The 9,084-nt window shown below is 64.9% G+C and overlaps 1 protein-coding gene across 1 annotated transcript; it reads left to right on the top strand.

Annotated features, from left to right (window-relative positions):
- The first annotated feature begins 133 nt into the window (after nucleotides 1–133).
- LOC116863598 (beta-lactoglobulin-1-like) lies at nucleotides 134–3,426 on the top strand. The gene is made up of 7 exons (XM_032851011.1): nucleotides 134–140; nucleotides 529–667; nucleotides 1,000–1,073; nucleotides 1,962–2,072; nucleotides 2,559–2,663; nucleotides 2,921–2,966; nucleotides 3,351–3,426. The coding sequence occupies exons 2-6, from the start codon at nucleotides 537–539 to the stop codon at nucleotides 2,935–2,937; spliced, it is 438 nt and encodes a 145-aa protein (XP_032706902.1). The 5' UTR covers nucleotides 134–140; nucleotides 529–536; the 3' UTR covers nucleotides 2,938–2,966; nucleotides 3,351–3,426.
- The last annotated feature ends 5,658 nt before the right edge of the window (nucleotides 3,427–9,084 follow it).

Below are 9,084 nucleotides of genomic sequence, written 5' to 3' on the forward strand. Positions count from 1 at the left end.
GGCCTTCCTCACTCCCGGGAGCTCAGCGTGTCACAGCCACAGCCATGAAGTGTCTCCAGCTCACCCTGGGCCTGGCCCTTGTGTGTGGCCTCCAGGCCATCGTCATCCCCCAGAACATGGAGAATCTGGACCTACAGAAGGTGGGAGGACGGCGGGGCCGGGGGATGAACCGCAGGCCGGGCAGGGCAATGGGAACTCAGGGGCGACACGAGCCCGAGCCGGACCCTTGAGGTCGGGAAACCCCCACCTGCCTCTCCGTCTTCGGGGCAGCTTGTCCCTTGGTTTCCCAAGATCCAGAATGTTCTAGAGAACTTGTCTGATGTGTATCCGGACCCATCTGGAGAACACAGGGGTGTTATTTCCAGCGTGGGAAATCGTGTAGCCCAGTGGCTGGTGGATGGCCCAGGGTCCTCCAGAGCTCACTGACGGCCGCCCCAGTTAGACTGGGCCTCTGCTGGGGTGGGAGGAAGAGACCTGGGGGAGCCGGGCCCCTTCCCGCCCCCATGGCACTCAAGGCCCCGTCCCCAGGTGGTGGGATGTGGCACTCCATGGCCATGGCGGCCAGCGACATCTCCCTCCTGGACTCCGAGGACGCCCCCCTGAGAGTGTACGTCCAGGAGCTGAGACCTACCCCCGAGAACAATCTGGAAATCATTCTGCGCATACGGTGGGTGTGCCCCCGCCCGGGGTTGGGGGCCAACAGGGAGGAGGGTAGGGGGTAGGCAGGGGGGCGGGCAGGGCAGGGTCCTGATGGGAGCCGGCTCCGTCTGGGTGGTTCCCCGTGCCCTCGTGACCCCACCCCGGGCTCCGGGCCAGCAGGCCGACCACATAGGCTGGCCTCAGGTCTGTGGGCAGAGAGGCCCGTGTGGAGGCCACTGGGCAGCCATGGGGCCGAGGCCCTGGGGGCCTGGGCAGGTCCTGCCATGAGCCCTGTCTGCTATGAGGGACCATAGTGAGGACAAGTTCAAGTCACCCCCTAATGCTGTCACCACCTTTCAGGGAAGACAACAGGTGTGTTGAGAAGAAGGTCTTTGCGGAGAAAACTGAGCGTGCAGCCAAGTTCAGCATCAACGGTAATCGTCCCCAGAGCCGTCCCTGGGAGGCGGCTGTCCTGGCGGTGGGAGGGAGAGGTGGGCACGTGCGCGTGCCCGGCTCTCTCACGGGGCGTGCTCTGCCCAAGCTCTGCGCCTCCGGCCTCCAGCCTCTCGGGTGGTGTGCAGCCCCCGCCGCGAGAGTTTCCTCCCCCACGACTGTCCTCGGAACGTCTTCTGGCTCACACGGAGCAGGGCTGCCTCCCGCTCGCTCTGGACGACTGGGACCCACAGCTCCCGCCGAGCTCCTGGACTCCGCTGGATGAGGGGACGCAGCGCGCCGTCGGGGTCGGTGGGACAGAACGCAGAGCACCTCCTTCTCTGCATTCTCTGTCACAGACTGCAACGTTCGTGGGGGGTGGGTGGTGAATTATAAAAAACACAAATGGAGAACTTAGTGGTAAATAGAAACAAAGGAGGCACTGAAATGTCTTGTGGGGATTCCCCCAGCAAATTCTACTTGTTTCTCTACTTAAGAGTTGCTCCAGGCCACCCTGACCCTCCTTCTCCTCTCCAGAACCCATGCCTCTCCAGGGCCTGGGTCTTCTGCCCCCCTCCTCCCTGGCTCTCTCCTCCCCGTGCTGGTCATGCCCCCCGCCCCCGAGCCCTCCCGCTCCTCCCTGCCCCACCGGAAGGCTGGTCTGTGTGCAGCCTCTGCTCTCCACACCCCGTCCTGCCACACGCCCGCCTCTCGCCCACCACAGGGGCTTTGTGCTCCGCTGCTCCTCTCCCTTTCCTCTCCTGCTGCCTCTGGCCATGCCCGCGCCTGGTGCTGCCTGGGGGAAACTCCGGGTGCCCACCAGCATGCGGGAGGGGTGCTCCTGCTGGACAGGACTCCATCTCCACTTTGGCCCTTCTCTTCGCCCCCAGATCTGGAGGAGAACGAGGTCTTCGTGCTCGACACAGACTACGACAACTACCTGTTCTTCTGTATGGAGAACACGGGCGCCGCCCAGCTGAGACTGACGTGCCAGTACCTGGGTAGGCACTGGCGATGCATGAGGTCACCCTGAGTGGGACGGTGGCTGAGGACCCCCTACTGGCACCCTGCGCACCCAGAAAGCAGACAGTGAAGCACCCTATGGGCCAGCGGGCCTGGGGGGTCCCCGTTTTTCCCCAGGGGTGGCCAAGTCCACTCACCACATCAGAAATTGAAAGGGGCCAGGAAGATGGTTGCTGGGTCAAGGGGCTGGGCTTAGTGTTACTGGCTTGGTCAAAAGATTAATACTAATTAGAAGCTTTTGTTGGCGGTGATGCTCTTAATGAAATGCCAGCCAGGAGAAGCCATAGCATAAGGCAGACACACTCCAGGTTTGTCCGAATGAAGCACTTTCTGGGGGCTCAGCTATGCTGGTGAGACCCTGGCCTAGGGGGCTGGGCCCTCTCCTCCTGTCCACACGCCATCCCGGGAGGAAGGGGAGGGAACAGGGACCTTGGAGCCCTGGGCTGACCCGCCGCCCCCCACAGCCAGGACCCTGAAGGTCGACAACGAGGTCGTGCAGAAATTCGACAGAGCCCTCAGGACCCTGCCCGTGCACATCCGGCTCTTCCTTAGCCCGACGCGGGTGGAAGGTGATCCCCTCCACACCCCACGTCCCCGATCGCCCCCGCGTGGGGCTCACCCACCGGACAGCCGCGACCGCTGGGCCCCACTGCCTCCCATGGTGGCCCCCCGCTTCCCAGACCGCCCAGGATGGGGGAGTGGGAGGTGCAGAGCCCCCGGGGTGGGGTCCTCCCGCCCCACCCCCTCTGCCGCACCCCTCTGGGCCCAGGGCTGTCCTGGCGACTTGTGACCCCCCTCTCACGGCTCGCCCCTCCCCCACCAACAGAGCAGTGCCGCGTCTAGGTGAGCTCCTGCCTGACCCGCCTCCTGCGGTAAAGTACCAGCTCTGCCCCCACGTCCTGGGCACACGCATGGGTGGGGGACATCCCAGGGGACCCCCAGCTCCCCTCCATTGGGCCCTGGTCCCTCTGTGGGAATAGCTGGAAACTGGCGTCCCTCCTGGTGACCGCAGGGGCCAGGCTGGCCACGGATACCCTCTCTCCCATGGCCTTCCTGGGATGTCCTTCCAATGTCCCAGTCAAGCTCTCACACAGATGTCCCCGTGGCCTCTTCTGGGCAAGGGTGTGGGGGCTGGCGTGGGCTGCCCACCACTCAGCCTGAGGCGGAGAGGCCGTCCCTCACCCCCAGGCTGGGAGGGCCTGGCGAGGGCCCAACAGGCTCCCCAGGAGTCACAGGGGAGCCCGCGTCCGTTTCAGGTCCCAGAGATGACATCGCCCCCTTCCTGCCCCATCAGAGGAATCAGGAGGGACCGAGCCCATCCGGGGCTCCCGGACCCACTCCTCCTCAGGCCGCGGGGTCCTCGGGGCCCCTGCTCTGAGCCTCTCCTCCTCCAGCAATAAAGGAATCAAGCAGCCAGCAGTCTGCCTCGGTCTTTCTTGGTCGTCGGGTGTGGGATGCACAGCTTAGGGAGTGGGGTGGGGGCGGGGTGGTGTCAGCGTGGGTCCCAACAGGGCCCCTTATCATCCCCGCCCCAGCATAAGGAGTGTTGGACACAGTCTCCCGTTACTGTGCGTGGCACCTCCCTCGTCCCAGGACCGTGGAAGCCCTGTGTGCTGACAGGGAGACACCTGGAGACTCATAAGTTTTCAGTTCCATTTCTTGAGAGAGAAATGCCTCGGGGGTCTTCTTGGTTCCTCCTGCTGTCCCGCCATCCTAGAGGTGGGGGTGTTGGATCTCCAGGGTGGGGAGGGGACACAGCCTGCGCTGTGGACAGACAGATGCCGAGACAGCAGCATCACAGGGCCCCCTCCCCAGCCCGGCCTTCCTGTTAGGGCTCCAGGCTCCCAGCAGGGGAGCCTCTGCAGAGGGGACCCACTCCCCACCAAGAGACAAGTGGGAGCGGGAAAATGTCCCGACCTTTGCACGCCGAGGCTGTGAGGGCCTTCCTTGAATCCTCACCAGCCCCCCAGAGGGCAGCTGTCCCCCGTCCACCCCGAGGGAGGGTGGCCAAGCAGCTCCCAGCCTCCAGGGCACACGGCCCGGTCGAGGCACAGTTGGACGTGGACCCCCACCCCGCCCCCAGGCCCCGCGGTTCCAGCCCTGCTCTAACTCCGACAGAAACCTCCTCTGAAGGGTCACACCCAGGTTCCAGCCCCGGAGACACAGTGATGGGGTCCAACCACAGGCCGTTGTATGTGCGGGGTGCCCCGCACAGAGGCGGGGTTCCACCCTCCTTAGTGGTCCTCTGGGCCACGCAGCCGACGTGGCAGTGAGGTATGGGTGCTGTGGCCAAGAGCGCAGACTGCAGGCCGGCCTGCTGTGACCTGTTTGCCGGGGACCCAGGCAGGCCCCCTCACTGCCCCGTGTCTGCTTCTTCTCTGCCCCGTGGAGAGGACAGGGAGTGGCGGGTGGGACCCCAGAAAGAGCTCAGGCTCCTCCATCTGTGGGCCCACCACCACCGCAGTCTCACGGTCCCGCCTTTGTAGCCACCACCACCCTCTGTCACTGGGGCCTCAGGACCCCACATCAGGGCCACCCTGAGGTCTACAGACTGCCCTGCTTCCTGCTGGGCCCCTCCTGCCACCACCCCTTGTTGAAAGTCAGCAAAGCCACCTCCGTGCTCCTCCGTGCTGCCCCACAGATACGAGCCCCGAAGATCCCACCAGCCTGGCAGGGGGACAAGGAAGGCCATGTGTTCTGGGACCCTAGGATCAGACAGTGGCAGGCTGCCCTGGGTGCCCCACTGGAGAGAAGGTGACTGCGCCCAGGCGTGTCCTGACACTGGCCAGGTAGCAGAAGGCAGCCCAGGGTAGATCAAACCAGAGTCCCTCCTGTGACACCAGGTTACCCAGTGCACTGGCCAAAAAGATCCGTGGGGCCCCTCCCACGGGAAGCAGCCTCTGGACGCCCCCCCTTCCACAGGAGGCCGGGCCTGAGGCTGGACTCATTTCAGAACCAGGCTTCACCGACACTGAGCACCCAGCTTCGGTGCGAACCCCAAGATTATTCGGCACAAGAGGGTTCTCAAAGGAGGTTCCAGGGCAGGCCTGGCCTTTCTGCGGAAGAGCGGTCGGGGCCAGGGGACGGGGCTCAGGTGCCTTCGGAGGAAAGAGAGTGAGACCCCTCCCGAGATGAGTGCTCCCAGAAGAAGGATGGGGAGGGCAGCCTCGGGACGAAAGGACGGGAGTGCCCGGAGATGGGCTGCTGTGGGCAATTAGACTTTTAATTATGGCAAAGTGCACAGAACGTGAATTACACCATCCCAGCGTTTCTAAGTGCACAGTCGGGGGGCGTCAGCGCGTTCACACTGTGGTGCGCCGTCCCCTCCGTCCGCCCCCAGAACGTGGTCGTCTGCCCACACTGGACTCTGTCCCATTAGACAGTGTCTGTCCTCCCCCGGCCCCCGGCCCCCCATCCTACTGTCCCCAGGAACTTGACTCCTCCGGGCCCTCACGTCAGTGGAAGCTTCAGGGCTGGTCCGTCGGAGCCGGGCTGATGTGTCCAGGCACCACGTCCTGCAGCTCCAACCACATGGTAGCAGGTGCCGGGATTCCCTCCTTTTTAAGGGGGAGTCACGTTCGAGGTGTGGCCGGGCCGCGTCCTGCTCATCCCTGCGCCTGCGCGCGGGCGCTTGGGCTGCTCCCCTCCTCAGGGCGGTGTGGACAGCGCTGCTGGGAACACGGGGGCAGAAAGAGCTCTCCAAGGTCCACTTCCAGACCTCTGGGGCACGGCGCGGCGTCGTGGGATCGTAGGCAATTCTGTCTGCTTTTCTGGGGAGCTGCCATCCATCCCACAGCAGTAACTTGGCTTTTAAGAGATTCTCTGTGGGGCCACCTGGGGGCCTCCGTCGGTGAAGCCTCTGCCTTTGGCTCAGGTCATGATCCCGGGGTCCTGGGATCCAGCCCCGCATCGGGCTCTCAGCTCAGCAGGGAACCCGCTTCTCCCTCTCCCCACTCGTGCTCGCTCTCTCTCTCTCAAATGAATAAATAAGAAATGCATTAAAAACAGAGACACTGTTTGGTGACACCCTGGGGGCCCCTTCAGCTCATTACAGTGTCTGTTCTACGACAGTGATCTGAGTGCCAACACGAGCGCCCGCTGCTCGGGGGGGCCCCGGGCCGCGGGGTCCTCCCCGTATGCCGCGGATCCGTGCAGGGAGGGAGCCCGCACCAGGAACGGAGCTGTTTCCGGGAGAAAGGGACCCACAGTTGTGCAAGCCTGGGGGCACCTGGTGCCAGCCCCACGGTCACACCCAGCAAAACGCAGACTCGCGCTCCTGAGCCACGCAGACGCCTGCTGGGGGGGGAGGGGTCCCCGGGAGACAGGGCGGCGCATGCAAGAGGGGCTCTCACAGAGTAAAGGCCCACTGACCCTCCCTGGCCCCGGGAGTTCAGCCTAAGAATGTAAGTCCCAGCTCCCGCAGCCCGAGCGCCCACGCACAGGCGCACGGATGAGCAGGACGAGACTGGCCCCACTTCCAAAGCACGGGGCGGGGGGTCCCAAGGGGCGGGGAGCAGGGGAACGCCTGCAGGGCCCAGTCTCCTCCCAGGCCCCACTGGCTGGGGCAGCGACCTGGGAAAGTAGGACCCCCGGGGCCTTGGTCTCCCGCTCCCCAGACAGCACCAACTGCGGAGACACCCCACGTGTCTCTGCAACGGAGCTCTGCGGAACACCGTTTCAGGACAGACAAATGGGTGCGTCCCGCACCCTGCGCTCTGTGGCCCCCACGGGCAGGAACACGACAGCACCTCTGAGCCCCGTGCCGAGCAGATGCTCGTGGGTGGTGGGACCTGCACCTCCCAAGTTCACCAGAAAACACGGCGTTCGCGTCTCACCTGCGGACCCATCTGGAAGCCGGGCGGGATTAGGAGTGTGTCCTCCCGCCTCGCAGCCGCGGCACAGGGGACGCCTGCCAGAGCCACCGGGCCCGGCCCACTGGGGGTCTGCGGTGGACAGAAGCCTGTTCTCCCCGAGTTCAGAGACCCAAAGCCCAGGGTCAAGGTGTGGACAGGGCCGTGCTCCCTCCGAAGGCCCCAGGGAGGGTCCGGGCCTCTTCATCCCCGGGCGCTGTGGCCATGCCAGCCGCCCCTTGTCTCTGTCCCTCCAGATCCTGGCTCTGTCGTCACACGGCCTCCTCCCTGGGTCCCCACTGTGTCCATTTTCTCTTAAAAGGACTCTAGACGTTAGCCCCTGCTCCTGTGGGCCTCATAGGATGTAATCACAGCTGTAGAGGCCTTGTTTCCAAATAAGGTCACATTCAGAGGTTCCAGGGAGACATGGGTTTTGGGGGGACTCCAGCCCACCCAGTGTGCTGCCAGCGGCTCAGCGTATACCATGAACACGCTGACCGTGGCGGGCTGTCCCAGGACTGCAGGTGGGGTGGGAGGGCCGGAGGGGCCGCTGTGCACAAGGTGCCCCTACAGAGCCCACCGGACGTCCACCTCACTGGGCTGCAGGAAGGTCCGTTCCTCCCCCCTTTGCTCAACCCCCACCCAAGTTCCCGCAGACCTAGAACCGTGGTCCCCTGGGCACGGAGCCTCCCTGAGCAGGAGCCACGCCCACATTGAGACCTGCCATCTGCCCCAGGAGACGCAGGGGTCACGGAGCTTGGATGCCACTAGAGGGCCACACCCGAGTGACTGCCTTGCCCCTGAGACGGGAGCCCAGTGGGCCCAGGACCACCATCTCGCAGGAGGGGTGGGCTCCCTCCTGGCACAAGGATGACTGGTCCCCACGGAAGAGAACCCAGAGCTAGAGCTGAAGCGTCCTTATCCTCCAAGATGCGGACAGTGATGACACGTGGGCACCAAGGCCCCAAGCACAGGCCATGGGCCACCCGGGAAGGCCCAACACTTCTGGGCATCGGGAGAGTGAGGCTGTCCCTCCGTGGGACACGCTAGAGGCAGCTGTCCCCCTTCCTGCTCCTTCCTCCGCCCTGAAGCCCCCCTCCCCCCACCATGAGCAGGTTAACCGTCGGACGTGTCGGGCTCCGCTTGGGACACGGGGCGCCCACATCCCCTTTGGGGGCTGCCCGGACAACAGGGGTCAGCAGGACACGTTCTTCTGCCAGGGACACCCCTGGAGCTCCTGGGTCCCTGGTGACAGCTCACACAAGGAGCCCCGGGAAGCGTGTCAGGAAAACGTGGGAGCGGGCAGATGCAGGATTCCCACTGTGTGACCTTCACCGCCACACAGAGCCACGTGGAACCTGCCGGAGCTGCCCGCATGTGCACCACCCCCCGAGGGGTCACCCCGCCGATGCCCACAGCGGCAGCCGGCCCGTTGGTGCCTGTCGTAGCTGTTACTCAGCGTCCCATGTTCACAGAGCGCTCACTGCCGGCCAGGCCCATCCTCGGGGCCTGCCATGGGTGGGTGCGGTGACCAGGGAGGAGCTGAAGCCCGAGTGGAGAGTGAAACAGGAGAAGCACCAGGAAGGACTGGAGACTTTCAGGGAGGCCAGGCACGGTGGGTGGCCCGGGGGTGGGGGGCGCCAGCAGAAAGGAGAAGGGTAAAGCTGTAGGTGACGTCTGTCCCTTGTGCAGGACAGATGGCCACCCACGGGCACGTCGTCCACAGACCCTGGGGCTGGCATGGGGCTCTCCCACCCTCCGGGGCACAGCTGTCCTCGGTGCTGATTCTGACCTGCTGTTGCCCAAGTTCGTGACCCAGGAAGTGTTCTTGCCGCCAGCGCCAGCCCGCACCCACCCGGCCCCAGCCCCAGAGCCTCCCCTCTGGGGCTGCCAGGAACTGTCCAGGCCCCGGGCACACAGGGACCTTCCTGTTCCCACTGAGAGGGAAAAGGCCTCCTATTGTCCTGGGGGAGGAAGCCCTGGGGGTCTGGGGATGAGCCCCGGGGGATTCGGGGAACCGCGTGCCCGGGGGGCCTGGACGGGGCTGGCTTGCAGGCCCCTGGCCCCCATATAAGGGCCCGAGCCCGCTGCCCGGCCTTCCTCACTCCCGGGAGCTCAGCGTGTCACAGCCACAGCCATG

This window comes from Lontra canadensis, unplaced genomic scaffold (assembly GCF_010015895.1).
Source record: "Lontra canadensis isolate GAN:19392208 unplaced genomic scaffold, GSC_riverotter_1.0 scaffold1770, whole genome shotgun sequence".
Classification (NCBI taxonomy): domain Eukaryota; kingdom Metazoa; phylum Chordata; class Mammalia; order Carnivora; family Mustelidae; genus Lontra; species Lontra canadensis.